Source organism: Episyrphus balteatus, chromosome 2 (assembly GCF_945859705.1).
Source record: "Episyrphus balteatus chromosome 2, idEpiBalt1.1, whole genome shotgun sequence".
Lineage (NCBI taxonomy): Eukaryota > Metazoa > Arthropoda > Insecta > Diptera > Syrphidae > Episyrphus > Episyrphus balteatus.
This window is the reverse complement of record NC_079135.1, coordinates 6,147,382-6,162,230: the sequence shown is the minus strand read 5'-3', so window position 1 is coordinate 6,162,230 and position 14,849 is coordinate 6,147,382. Positions and strand designations below refer to the sequence as shown.

The 14,849-nt window shown below is 35.0% G+C and overlaps 2 protein-coding genes and 1 long non-coding RNA gene across 4 annotated transcripts; 2 read left to right on the top strand and 1 right to left on the bottom strand.

Annotated features, from left to right (window-relative positions):
* Positions 1-3,484: 3,484 nt before the first annotated feature.
* Positions 3,485-5,722, top strand: LOC129911463 (kelch-like protein 4). 2 transcript variants are annotated; one of them, XM_055989276.1, is made up of 3 exons: positions 3,485-3,592; positions 3,673-3,778; positions 3,847-5,722. In XM_055989276.1, the coding sequence occupies exon 3, from the start codon at positions 3,855-3,857 to the stop codon at positions 5,532-5,534; it is 1,680 nt and encodes a 559-aa protein (XP_055845251.1). In that variant the 5' UTR covers positions 3,485-3,592; positions 3,673-3,778; positions 3,847-3,854; the 3' UTR covers positions 5,535-5,722. The 2 variants fall into 2 exon arrangements, with proteins under 2 accessions (XP_055845251.1, XP_055845250.1); XM_055989275.1 differs by having other exon boundaries at positions 3,504-3,778.
* Positions 5,723-7,406: 1,684 nt separating this feature from the next.
* On the bottom strand, positions 7,407-9,339 carry LOC129911019 (probable splicing factor, arginine/serine-rich 7). Its single transcript, XM_055988659.1, has 3 exons — positions 9,210-9,339; positions 8,742-9,152; positions 7,407-8,681 (listed from the first exon to the last, which is right to left on the bottom strand). Exons 2-3 carry the CDS (start codon positions 9,135-9,137, stop codon positions 7,569-7,571), a joined length of 1,509 nt encoding a protein of 502 aa, XP_055844634.1. The 5' UTR covers positions 9,138-9,152; positions 9,210-9,339; the 3' UTR covers positions 7,407-7,568.
* Positions 9,340-11,798: 2,459 nt separating this feature from the next.
* LOC129910522 (uncharacterized) lies at positions 11,799-13,233 on the top strand. The gene is made up of 3 exons (XR_008771518.1): positions 11,799-12,057; positions 12,141-12,879; positions 12,938-13,233. It is a non-coding gene; the product is annotated as an uncharacterized LOC129910522 (long non-coding RNA).
* Positions 13,234-14,849: the final 1,616 nt, after the last annotated feature.

Sequence of the window (14,849 nt, the reverse complement as noted above, 5' to 3'; positions counted from 1 at the left end):
AACAAGTGGAACCAACCTGAATATGCTTCTAGCAGTCCATATATATTAAGTCAATGGAAAGCCATTTCTAACAAAAAAAAAATATTTTTTCTTTATTAAGGCGACGAACTTACAAATATATATTTTGTTTCATAAAATTACTTTTAATTTTATTATAAAATGGCGCCCAACTTAAGCATTTCTACATAAATATTTATTGTTTTTCAAATGGTCCCATTGAACACCATTTTTAAGCAAATGTTAATTTTTTAACTAAATTATTTTTCAAATGGCACCCAACGAAGACCATTTCTAAACAAATGCTATTTTTTTGTTTTAAAGGCTCTGAACGTACGTAAATTATTTTTTTTTTAAACATGTCGCTTGGATGCGTTCTACATTTTTTACGAAATTGATTTAAGTAAGTCTTCATAATTTTGGGACGCTCTTTCATTTGGCGCAAACCATTTCTGTTTCATGTTTTAAAAACTAAATTATCAAGGCTTCTAGCAAAAAATCAATACCAATCAAAAACTTTGTGATAGAAACAAAAATTTTCAATCTGAACGATGAAAATGAATATCCAAGTGACGATTTATTTAATAGCCTGTTTTCACTAGAGCAAATGAGATGATTTCGATCAAATTTGCGAAATGAGGTTCGAAATGAGATAATTTCCCATACAAATTTCAAATTTGAAATGAGATAATTATCATCTCATTTCGACGAAATTAGCTAGGAAATTAAGTCAAATCGCCTGAACGCACATAAAACTTCATTGTGAATAGGTCACAATCATGAAAAGTCAGTCAACCTAAAAAAAAAACATTACGGTAAAATAATTTCAATTTGTTTATTTCGCGTCGGTTCGGCAAATAAAAATAAAATTACAAAAAGATAACATTAAAAAAAACTAATACTTCATTCAATTTTGCTAAAAAAGCTAGACGTGGCCGAGCACATTAAATAGAAGTCGAACCTATCCGATATCGTGCCAAGGATACGTCGCGTCTTTATTAATTCTAAAATTAATGAAAATTGAATCCGACTACGATGATGCCCCAAGCCCATGAGACTGTTCCCACTTGCAAGCTGTCCCACATGAAGTCCCACAATCCGTATTCTACCAAGAACAATATAACATTTAAAAATCAAATGCATAAGGTAAGGAGTTTGATTTAATTGAAAAAGGGTTTTATTGACGTGCGTTTTCAGGTAAAAGGCGTCCTTCCCGGCAAGGAAAAGGAGAAAATTGGACTTAAACCAGCGCGCGGCTAACTAGTCTATAGTATCGGCTCCTCCTCAGCAATCAAATGTGCATCAAAGCTTTATCAATTCTCAGCTGAAAAGAAAATCTGGACCCCCATTTACAGTCGAATATGCAACCTAATTCAATCCTCTGCTGCCGGTTATGATGATGCAAATGTGTCCACCCCCAATAATGCTTTATAAAAATGAACATTTGAATAAAAATTAATACTCAATTGTGTTTATTAAGAAATTTCTTTGATACATTTTGGCCACTATTTGGACACCACACGAAGGGAAACACAATTTGTGTTCGTTCCAGCGAATAGTTAGATATGTTACGATGCTACCATTTAAAATACATGTCAAAACTACACTTTGCAGCCACTGGTGCACTGTGAAATGTTTTCTCTTGTTTCATACTGTAGGGTAAAAAAAACCACAATATGTTGGCCTCAAGGTCGTAAAAGCTGAAAGAATTTAATATGTATTGTTTAAATGTGATAAGTTTGAAAAAAGAAATACTAACCTTTATCCAGAACTGCTTTGGATTGATCATTTGGGTCCCTGACCAAATAGTCGAAAAATATCCATTTTAAGTCACTTCCATTTCCGTCGGCTTTTGCGTCTAACTCTCTTCCTTAGCTTTCTATGGTTTTTGCGCTTGTAAAATTATTTATGGTAGGGGCTGAGCATATTATAATAATATTATTTTCCATTTTTCATATTTGTTTTGTTTTTGAAAAATTTTCAATTTGTTTTTTTTTATTTTTATTTTTTTTATTCACTAATTTCAACAAATGTCACATTTCAGGGTTGACACTTCTTGTCAGTCCAAATGAGATAATTTGTAGTGAAAACACTTTTTTGGTAATTTGCTAAATTACCTCATTTGGGGTGTAGTGAAAACAGGCTATAAAAGATTAATTGAGAAAAATTAAAATTTTCATTGGAAAGTGCTCTACGTTGGGCACCATTTAAAAAAAGATCGTTGTTTACTCCTTGAATATTATTTTTTGTTACCTTTTTATTTATTTTTAATGCACTCTTTTATTTTGGAATTGCTCCCAATACAAAATCGAGAAAAACAGAGGTTTTTGTAATTTTTAGAGACTTTTTATTTACTTTGTGTTTTAAATTTGGTTTTGAACGACAATTTATTTTACCAGGAAAAAGAAGAACATTGTTTGCTAAGGGAAATTTCTAAAATCATGAGGGAAATTTTCAGTAAAAAAATTCCTTTTTAACGCAATTCACACAGCAAATGGGTAAATTTGATTCCATTTCAAACCAAATGTCACATTTTAATCGTGGTAGAAATTTACCCAAATTGTAACGTATTTCGTCCTTATGGGGACTTTTTACGAGTCGATTTTTGCCGTGCGGCGAAGCTTTTCGACTCGTGTGAACGTAAGTCGCAGGCGACTAAAGTGACATTCCCCATAGAAAAATCCTAGTCGACCGACATGACGTGCGGCTAAAATCGACTCGTGAAAAGTCGGCATTATAAAGCCTAGTACTCAGCTGAAGCGAAACGAAATTTTCCATACAAAATGTCGTTAACGAAATCTTGAACGAAATTAAATTTGTTTTGTTTTTGCTTTAAAACTTATTTTCGGATGTTTTTTCTTCAATTTTTTTATTTGTACTTTTATTATTTTTACTTTGCTATAATACCCGATGGTATTTTTCCGTTGACATCATGTTCGCTGTTGACTTTGTAGACTCCAAAATTTTTCATTTCGCTTCAGCAGCGTACTAGGCTTAATCCTCCAAAGTCAACAGCGAACATGTTATCCTAAAAATACCATCGGGTATTATAGCAAAGTAAAAATAATAAAAGTGCAAATCAAAAAATTCAAGAAAAAACATCAGAAAATAAGTCTTTAAAGCAAAAACAAAACCAATTTAATTTCGTTCAAGATTTCGTTAACGAATTTTTGTATGAAAAATTTCGTTTCGCATTAGCAGCGTACTGGGTTTTAAGCCAGAACCATAATTGGCGGATGGAGTCGGAAGCCACTGTCAATTGTTGTTGTTTTCTTTGTATTTTCGATAAGTTTTCATCCGCCGAGTGCGGTTGCTAGCGGGGAACAGCGCTTCATCCGACGCTTCAGTCAATTATAGTTAAGCTAAACAGCCAATAAATACACTTCAACCATAATATTTTTTTCAGTGTATGTAGATAAACTGTCACATGTATGACATGCGTTCAAAAAACTTCAAACTTTGTTTGACATTCTCCACTTTTTCCTATTGAACCCAACTTATACAAACAAAAAATTCAGAAATTCTTCGTCGCCATCGCTTGCAGATTGCACTTGCACCTGCACACCTGGTCTATAGGTGATTGCATTTTTCCCAAGTAAAATCAATACTTGACAAGTTTTTCGGTCTCGATTCCATTATTTATTTATTTTTACTTTCAATTTACTATAAATGCAGAGTACAAACCTCGAAGAACTAGTAGTCATAACAATAATCGATTTATTTCAAAAAGATCCAAAAACAATTAAATATTTATCCTACATCCCACAGCTTTGGAATTATTGTGAGCATTTATAATATCTGTTAAAGATATAAATTAAATTTTACTCATTTTCGTTTCTCTGATAAAAGTTTACACCATGGCTGAACCAGACGATGAATCCAATAAAAAACAAACACTCATTTGTGCTGACCATGAAAAAAGAGTCTCTGCCGAAATACGCACTTTCTATGAATCCGGTGAGTTCTGTGATATTGTTTTGATTGCCGGAGTCGATGATTTCCGACTGCCCGCTCACCGAATGATTCTCTCCGCTTCAAGTGGCTATTTCCGGACAATGTTCCGAAGTAATCTTAGCGATGCCAAAGCTCCAGAAATAACCCTTGAACAATGGGATGGGGAAACGCTTAAATCTATTGTTGATTTTATGTACACTCCAACAATTGAGATAATGAATGAAAATGTTGAGAATGTTTTGAGGGCGGCTGATTTTTTTCAAGTTAACTCTTTAGTGACATCATGTTGCACTTTTATGATGCAACAATTGGACACTTGCAATTGTCTGAGAGTAGTATTTTTTGCAGAGCAACACAACTATTCAGAGTTGTTAGAGAAAGCTCTAGCATTTACACATTTAAATTTCGAGCAAGTCAGCAAAGAACAAGAGTTCCTTGAGATGACCGATGAACAATTGGCCCGTTTTTTAGCTAGCGATGAAATTCGGGTGTCTTCAGAGAAATCTCTGCTTCTAAGTGTTGTCGATTGGATAAAACATGATGCAGACAATCGACAAAGTTCGGTTTTATCCCTTCTTAAGCTTATTCGTTTTCCTTTGTTGGAAGCAAAGCATATTGTTGAAAACCGGGAATATCTATGCAAGTCACCAGAATGTCAAACTGTTGTCCTAGACTGGCTACAGTATCTCTTGTCCCCTTCAAGTCATAGTCAGTTTCCACATGCCCTAACCATACCTCGAAAATCATGTAAAAAACTCTATTTCATTAGTGGATGGGACAATACATCCAAATTCAATGTTCAAAAGTTTGACTATGAAAGAGACGAATGGAGTTCTCTTGAATGGCCACGTCCCATATTGCGAAGAAAATTCTTTGCCGCTTGTGTAATAGACAACTTGCTGGTTCTAGGCGGAGGAGATAGTGGAGGCAGGTCTACAGATGAAGTTGAATGCCTAGATTTGCAAACATTGAAATGGAGTCGTTTGCCACAGATGTCAATGCCACGCAGATGGTTCGCCTTGGCCGAGCTCGATGGCCATTTGTATGCAATGGGTGGTATTGATTCGAATTGGACCAATTCCGTGGAAAAATATAATTTCAAGACAAACACATGGACAGAAATGCCACCAATGAACTCTCAACTTATGTACACGCAATCGGCAGTTGTCGATGGAGTTTTATATGCAATTTGTGCTGAAAATCGTGGATTAGAATGTTACGATCCACAAACTAATAAATGGTCAAGATTACCACCTAAAAATGAATTCTCAGCACAATATGCATTGGGTGCTGTTGGAGGATATTTGTATGCTGTTGGTGGTCATTATGCTGAGGGTAGATCGAAGACAGTTGAACGATTTGATCCGAAAACTCGCAAGTGGACGAAAGTAGCTTCATTGAAAGTGGGTCGTTCGAGAATATCGGTAACGGCATTTAATAATAAATTGTTTGCATGTGGTGGACATGATGGAAGGGAGTTTTTGAAAATTGTGGAAGAATATGATCCAGAGACTGATAAATGGACACAATTGGCTTCGTTACAAAATGAAGGCGATAGTTGTTCACATGTTTTGGCAATTTAAGTTAGTTAGTTTTTTTGTATTAATTGAAGAGGTAAGAATTTTTAAAGAAAACTGCATTTTTTTAAAAATCGTTTTCGGATGAGAATCGTAAAAATTGTAAGTCCAATTATAAATAAAATATTTAAAATAAATAATAAAATTAAATTATGAATAAATTTAATGGTAGACAACCTTTATAACACTGTAAATTGTTTAATTTATTTTTCTATCCAAAAACATATGCTTTGCTGGTTTTTATAGATGTTCTTTAACAAAATTGACCGATAATAAATTGGAAGGCGTAAAATTGTTAGTAGAATCATTGAATAATTATATATAGAAGTGACACAAGAAGGATTTAATATCATTGCAAGTTTGTTTTATGCTTTGTTTCGCCCATTTAGTTGGGAGGTGCATTTAAAAGAAATAACGAAAAAAGTTAAAAAAAAAAAAACTCAAATTCGGATTTTTATCCTCACAAGATACCTAAGTTCAAAAAGAACGAAGCTCAATAATTGTAGTGCCAAGAAGCAAGAAGATTGTGGATATTTTTAAGGAGGCTATTGTTGTGCTCAAAATTTAAAACTAGCCTACAACAACTTATGACTAAATACGATTCGAAGAATAACGACATCCAAAACTGTCTGATTTTTCCTTAACTCAGTTTACTAGTTAATTAGTTTATACTAGTCCATGTTGTGTATTGTTAGCGATTGATTCGGCCGAGATTACTTCAGACTATTGAATAGGTATGCTCTCGTCAGTTTTAGCTTCTAGCAAAAAAAAAAAAAACATTTATCAGGTCATGCCATTCAGCCAGGACATATTTTTCACTTTCCAAAACAAAACGAATGAATCAACTCACATAGCACTACTGGGTTCATTTTAAAACATTTAAAGTACCCATAAAAATGGGTACTCCTAAGTAAATACACCGAATAGATATAGTGCACCGAATATTCTAACTGATATAACCACATTAACAATTCCGACTTAAACTGAATTTTGTCAATCTATTATTTTTTTCAAAATATTTTTCTTACAGACGTTCTAATTTGCACATTTTTGAGAACCCAAACCATGATTTAAGAGTCAGCACAAATGAATCGTTCATTTTCAAAACAGTACAAGTCCATTTGCTCCAAAAAAGTTTCTGAATACATATTTTTTGTTTAGGCTTTACGCTTTAAATGCAAATATTATCCTTATATATCAAAGTATCTGTTAATTAAGATTTGCATTTAAAAAAATGTGGGTTTAACAAAATATATTCAAAATTGACTTATCATGTTTTATTACACTTTTATTTGACCCAAACCAATGCCCATACGATGATCCGAATAACCAATCATATTTGGTTTCATTTGGAATGGTGGAATGGCCAACGGCCGAATTCATAAACGCATCTTTACTTTTGCATCACGTATGCACTAGAAATATATTTGATGCAAAGCATCACTGCTTTAATGAATTCAGTCCTTTGCTTCCCTTCATACAGGGTGACGTAAAATTGTTGTCCAATAGTTTCTCTCCGATTTGACTGTAATTTAATAAAATTTTTGCTTCAATGGAGTTTAATTCCGAGGGAGATTCCAGAGAATCAAAATTCCAATGGATCTCAACAAACTTTATTTTTATTGAAATTATTTAACTCGCCCTATTAATGTGTTAACATTTGAAAATATTCTTCCCCTTAAAATCTAAAAGAAAAACGAAAGAAATAAAAAGTCATATTTTGTTAGTTTTCAAACGATGTCTTGGTAGACATCCTTTAAGGATACTTCCATTATTTACATGTTTTTTTAAATATGTTAACTCGCCCAATAAATGTGTTAACATTTGAAAATTGACTTCCCCTTAAAATCTAAAATAAAAACTCGTATAATTTGTTTAGTTTTCAAACAATGTCTTGGTAGACATCCTTTATTTTTTTGTTGAGAAGAAAAAAAAAGAAAATTAGTAATTCATTTTTGTATTTTATGTTTTTTTTTTTGTATCTTATCTTACGGTAATTAATATTATAGTGCAATAAGAGCCACTATATAGTCAATCAATCTATGGAGAATTAGAAATATCCATATTATCAGACTTCTCCACACTGGCCGATTTCCTGGCCTTGTCAGTGCTCGAACGCTGTCCAATCTTCTCCTCCGCATCATAGTCCCTTTGAACTACAGTATCTTCAACAATTTTCTTCAATTTGCGCGAATCTGGTGAACGTGACCGTCTCTTCGACGAAATCGACTTGGACACCGAAACATCCTTAGTTCGACTCGAAGTAGTTCGCGATGGCGAACGTCTCTTACTCGGTGACCTAGTTGTCCTCCTCTTCTCATCTCTTGTACGATGCGACCTCTTACGATCACGCGAACGTGATCGTTTCGCATTACGCGATCTAGATCGCCGTGATCGGGATGTTCGTGAAGCGCTACGGCGACGGGATCGAGATCGCTTGCGACGATCACGCGATCTCGAACGTTTCGACCGCGAGCGAGAGCGACTCTTCCGACGAGATCGCGATCGCTTGCGGGACCTCGAACGTTTGCGAGAATGCGAACGCCTCGAACGAGAGCGTGATCGTTTCGACTTGCTGCGCGATCGTTTCGATCTCGTTCGCGAGCGCGACCTACGTCTCGACCGCGAACGGTGCGAGCGTGAGCGCGAAGCTCGTCGATCTCTTGAACGAGATCGCGATCTCGAACGCCGGCGCTTGTCCTTAGCCAACATCCCAATCACCGGATCTATTGCCGCCGAGATCATACTTTGAGCTTCTTTGACAATTGTCATAGCTTCTTCGATCTCAGCTTGAGCTGCTTCATTGCTTTTAGCTTCTGGCTTAGAGATCGAATCAGTTGCATGGTAGACACTCAAATAACCACCTTTGAATTCAAGTCCTTGCATGCGTAAGGCATGAATGATACTCTGCTGTTCGCAGAATTCAATCATGCAGTAAGTTTTGGACTCTTTCTCGGCCCAACGAGCGTATTTAACCTCGCCAGCTCGAGAGAAACAATCCATCAAATCATCCAGACGCCATTCGTTCTTTACATCGCAAACGATTATGGTTCGTCGGATTTCTTCAATCTTTCTCGAGTCGTAGAATGATGGCAGAGCTGGATACTCTGGCAAATTGTTCTCAGTCAATTTGGGATCATAAGTTCGAATAACCTGCAAAGAAGTTGAACTTATTTGTCTGATTCTTTGTCTCTGTCTTCTCTGATGACTTACCTGCTGCGGTGATTGACCTTCAATTCGATTAACAACTTCGGGTGGCAATTTCGAATCGGGTTTCTGCAATCCTGGTACAATTGTGCCATTTTTAGACATTTCCAAAGCACGATATTCTTCGGGTATCGATAAGACAGGGATGACAATTAAAGCGCGATCAATAAAGACCGTATTGGTTAGGTGTTGAGCGACAGGGACGCATGAGTTTTCAATGTATTTGACATAGCAAATGCGAGATTGAACGGGACATGAGACATCTCGAACGGTTGGATAGAGACGAATTTCTTCGATTTTACCAATATTACCGAAGAGTGTTTGCATTTGGTCCTTGGTGGCTTGTGGGGCAATGTTGGTGACTTGTATCACTTTTGCCCCAGATGCTGCTCCACCCGCCATTGTGGAGTAGGATTTCTTTTAATAAAAATGTTTTGCGGTTAATTTATAAAGTTTTTATTTCAGAAAATATACCTAAAATATGCAAATGCGGTGAAAACGAATTTTTTTGGAGAACAAGTTAAACTACAGTGTCGCGAAAAAACGCCATTTATAAAAATTTTATGTGTATTTTATTTGCCACTGAACTGAAAATTCACTTAACGAAAGTATTGAACGAACTGAATGAATGATTAGGGTATGAACAGACTTTTATATGAAATGTAAACGTTTTTAAGGTTGTTACGTAATTAGGGAATGTAAACACTTGAGATTAGATGTAAACGTTTTAAAACGATTTGAGAATGTTTGATTGTTTTTATTACAAGGGAAATGAGTCATTGCACTTGAAAGATTATATAACAATGAGGAAATTGTTTTTTATATTTTTGTTTGTACTTTGCATAGATTTTCTTGGAAAAAAAAATTATTAGAGAACCGTAGGCTTTATAGAAGTTTTATACAAGCTATAAATTTTGAGAGTACGCTGCTGATGTGGAAAGAAAAATTTTCATGTCTCCATTGTCGACAACGAAAATGCTAACGAAAAAATATCATCGAGTATTCTGTCAAAGTCAAAATACTCGACTACTTTGCCACTTAGATACTTTGAACGCGTTTTGGAAAAATTTTGGACTCAACCTGGACGCATTTTGGACGCGTTCTTGACAAGTTTTTGACGCGTTTAAGACGCGTTTAGGACGCGTTTCGGACGTTTTGGGAGCATTTCGGACGTGTTTTGGTCGCGTTTTTGACGCGTTTAGGACGTGTTGAGACTCGTTTTGGACGCATTTTGGATGCTTTTTGCACGCGTTTTTGATGCGTTTCGGACGCGTTTAAGACGCATTTAAGGCGCGTTTAAGACGCGTTTGGGCGTGTTATAGACGCGTTTTGGACGCGTTTTGAACGCGTTTGAGAAGCGTTTGAGACAAGTTTTGGACGCGTTTGGGATGCGTTTTGGACGTTTTGGGAGCATTTCGGACGTGTTTTGGTCGTTTTGGACGCGTTTTTGACGAATTATAGACGAGTTTTGGACGCATTTCAGACGCGTTTTAGCCGCGTTTTGTACGCTTTTTGGACGCGTTTGAGACGCGTTTCGCATGAATTTTTGACGTGTGTTAGACGCGTTTCGCATGCGTTTTGGACGCATTTTGGATGCGTTTTTGAGGTATTTTGGGCGCGTTTTTGACGCGTTTCGGTCTTAGTAGCGTTTCGTCTTAGTGGCGTCTTAGACGCCTTATTTTAGATAAATGTCTCGTCTTGGACTCTTCTTGTTTGCGTGTCGCCCAAGTAACAATTTTACTTGCATAAGGTCCATTTTCTTCGATTCGGCAAGCTATAGTTTGTATAAGTTTAGTTTAAGGCTTACTTACGCAAATCATCCATTTTGGAAACAAAGGAGGTCTCCTTAAGGCCATCTGGAAGTGTTTAGAAGGAGCCTTGTAAATATAAGTTAAAGAAGACCTTCATAAGACCTGTTTGAACCGTTTTAAAGAAGCCTTCTATTTTCAAGTGACAGAAGGCTTTCATGAGACCTGTTCCAAGAGGTTCTTCTAAGTATGCAATGTTTTCATCTCTCAAGTATACAATGTTTTTCACCAATAAGTATGCAAAGCTTTTATCCTGCAGATATGCAATGTTTGTCACACTTTAGAAAAAAACATTGCATTTTTATGTGAGGTTTCAATTAGCTCCCTTTTTGCCACTCATCTTTAATATTCGAGTATGGTCTACTGGTAAGGTGCTGGCTTGGTATGCAGGGGTATGTGGGATCGATTCCTGGCGGGGCCATTTGTGAAATAAAAAAAAATGTGTTCTTTTTCAATTAAAATAAAATTCTTCCCATTTCAGAACGACAGGAAAAGCATTGACATGGCCAAAAAAGAAGAAAAAACAAAATAGAAAAAAATTAAAAGAAAAAAAAAATCAATAAAATCTTTTTTTTTATTCCTAAATTCAACATCTTATAACAACCTCCATAAGGCCTTATTATAACATCCAATGCAAATGATAGTTTCCTTAGCGAAGCTATAGTTTCCCTAAAATGTTTCATTGTTTTGTAAAAAGGCCTGCATAAGGTCGTTTTACGCTGTTCGTCACAAGCTATTTGCTTGTGGATTGCCTGTGGAGGAAGGTCTTGAGGAAATTCGGTAATGTGCGCCAAAATGCTTTGCATAAGACTTGTCCTTCTTTTTAAACAAGTCAAAAAATGGCTTGCATTGACCCTTATGAAAGCTAAATTGTTACTTGGGCGTAGCCCAACTAACATTTCAGCTTCGGTTAAGGTGTTACAAAAGCTACATTTTAGCTTCTTTTAAACTTTAGTAAGGTTGTTGGGCATGGAAAAAGGAGAACGTTTTACAAGTTTGACCCTCTATAAGAAGTTTAAACGAAGCTTTACCGAAGCTCTACAGAAGCTTTGAGATTTGACAGATAGCTTCGGAAGAGCTTGTATAGCTCTTTAATACATGTCTTATCGAAATAAAAAAAAACTACTACAAAAACAAAAAATAATTCTTTTTTAAATGGTTTTTATTTGATTTTAAATCATGAATTTTATCTTTTAATCTGAAATTATATTATTAGGTGTGTTTTTTTGTTTATCTATATAGATTTTGTGCAAAAAAACGACATCGAGATTTTTGAAATCGAAACAATTTACGTGTTAAATACAACAAAAACTTTATCTGTATAGATTTTTCAAAAATCCAGATAATTATCCAGATTTTACTTTCTCTCGATAGAAAACAGTACTGCCAAGGTGCATTACACTTATTAAATGTCAGATTCCATTAAACGACAGCTGCAGGTGACAGATATATGACAAAAAAATATAATATTTAAAATTGAATTCAATTAGGAATAACAAACAACACAAATCAATGTAAGTAGGTACAAGCATATATTTGGAAAAGATAAAAATTGTACCATAAACTTTGTTTTTTAAATTTAATTTAATTATTTTAGGATTCACGTATTTGCAAGAGTGCGATATCTTCCACAAAACCAAAGAAAAAACCTGAAAAGCAGATGGAAAGTATATCAATTTATTCTTACAATGAGATAGCATATTTATCTTTTTTCTAGGAATTATTTCACAAAAGAAGAATTCTGTGTACTGTGCGCTTGTTTCTTATACATGTCGGTACCTTCAAACCTTACAGCCAAATGTAATGTAAATGCTCTCGGAATGCCAGCTCGTTTGCGAAAACATCTATTCTTTGACGATAAACATGGTTAAATGATAACAAAGCTCTTGTTAATCAATCGCCTCATTATGCCCACCACAAAAACTTATAACTTTTTAAAAAGATACACGTCATGTCTGTGCGCTGCGAAGAAAAGCAAATACAAACATACCTCCCGAAAAATATTCCTTCAGGAAATACTTTTCATCCCAAACAGCAGACAGCAACAAGCAAGACAATCCTAACATTGCATTGCAGCTCATTCAATACCCAAATCCTTCAACTCCCTAAAATCTCCCTCACTTTATGTAAATGGTATCAGAACCAAGACCCGTTGATGAGAAAAGCCATCTTAGAAGAAGATCACTTCACTGCCTGTGCAAATGATGGTGTCGACATGTGCATGTAAAGTGAAGTGTAGAAACAATGGCATCTTGAAAGTTGATGTATAAGAAATATTTTAAAGAACGTTATGGTAATTGTTTGAGGGCATCATTTAGGTCCCCAATTGGTTACAGGTAATTTTTTTATTTATTCTCCTTTATTGGTTCGATATATTCCTTATTCCTTCTTCAGATGTACTCTGCCTGCATTGATGTCGTCCTGTTTCTGTACGAAATGTCTTCTACAAATGGCTCTAAGGCCTCCATCGAGATCCCGAGAAAATGATATCTGCATGAATTTTCTTCGCAATTACTTTCCCCTCCTTAACAGCTAGGAAGGAATTAAGGCAATACACATGGATTCCCAACCCAACTCAACCAACCCTACAACTGGACATAATGGGTCTGAACACCCCCGAGCACAACCTATACAGCCGACTTTTTAGATTAAGTTAATCCATGTATTATATTTTATAACTTTGTTCATTATTTAACGTTAGGCTCCCTTTGTGCCAACAAAATTTTGTAACTATCAATGTATCTTAGAAATAAGTTATTTTAAGTCAATTGTAAATAGCAAGTTCAATAAACCAAAATTGAATTCCAATACACATGGATAAACAAAAAAACATATTTGCAAGCTAGCATTCTTGATCCAGCTGTGGGAGTCCTTACAAAGGCGGGAGATTTTGTTTTATATTTTCTTCCCCGAAACGTAATCCGTTTTGCTTTTTCTCATTAAGATTTATTTGACCAGTTTCCAATCCGATATGAAAATTAAATAAACAAATTTGTGCGCGCGTCACTGCATAATCTCAGAACTGTTTCTTTTTTGTTTGTTTTGTTGCTTGCTAGGTATACAACAAAAGTCTCATAACCAACTCCAAGTTGAAGCAGAACTCAAATATTCACTCTGGCGAGTGAATACAAGATTTTACGAATTTCTGCAATAGGTTAAAGTTTATTTAATATTTTGTGTTCTTCTAAAGAGAGCTGGAAAACTTTCAATAAAACTAGATACGAAAGTGTTTTGTTGAAAATGACTCAATTAATATCTGATTAATATGTTTGAAATATAATTCTAGTTTCGCTAGTTAATTCCTTATGTTTGGTTCATTTTAAGAGATGAAAAAAACTGCTTTGCTGATAAACGTGGTTAACGCAGAAAGGGGATGATATGCCTTCCTACTACTTTAAATCTGGAAAGAAATCTACGCCCTTAGATGAAGCTAATGCCGAGGAAAAATCAACAAGAAAGAAGAAGAAAAGCGACACGGAGCAGAATAAAATTGTAACCACATCACAATCCCAGTCACAGTCACATCAACCACCACAACCACTGCTCCTACCAAAGTCTCAATCACCTCCCGCCGTCCAGTTTATGAAACTAAAAGCTAATGCTAATTTTTTTTTATCATTCGCCACAATTAAGATAGAAAATCATTTCATGTGATCACTAAGTAATTTAAGTTTTTATTCTTTTTAGGGATTATAAGTTTGGGTGTAAGGCTTGATTGAAAAAAATTACTGTTAAAACATAATAAGTAAATTGAGTCTATATGAGAGATGATTCAATAGATTAAGTACAATTGAACAAATTTTACTTTATATTCCAACTGTTGTTAAACAAATTCGTTTCACTTTGCATAAATATTTAATATACAATCAAAAAGTTAAAACAATATTGGTTCAATTAAAAACAAAACAAAATTAATAAATTTTATCTCATTCAACTCATTGTGCCACATGCGTATAGCTCCTCTAGACAAGAGTTCTTCATTATGCAAATTATGATTAGCCTGGTTATTAATCACAGCATTCCTGAAAGTTTAAATAATAAAAAAAAACATTTTAAACCATTCGAAAATACAAAAAGTTCGCGACTTAGATACCTGAATTGATTTGACTTCGATTCTCCAGATTGTCGATTTCAATAGTAGCTTTTTTATCCAATTAAACATAATGCAGCAAAGCAGAAGTAGATGGATTAATAGACATAAACCTCCATCTTATCTTAAATAAACGTCTTGATGACTGGAAAATGTTTTTGTTTATACAGGGCCAGGGAGCTGTTGTGGGATGAAGTAGGCTTAAAGAAAGTGGCT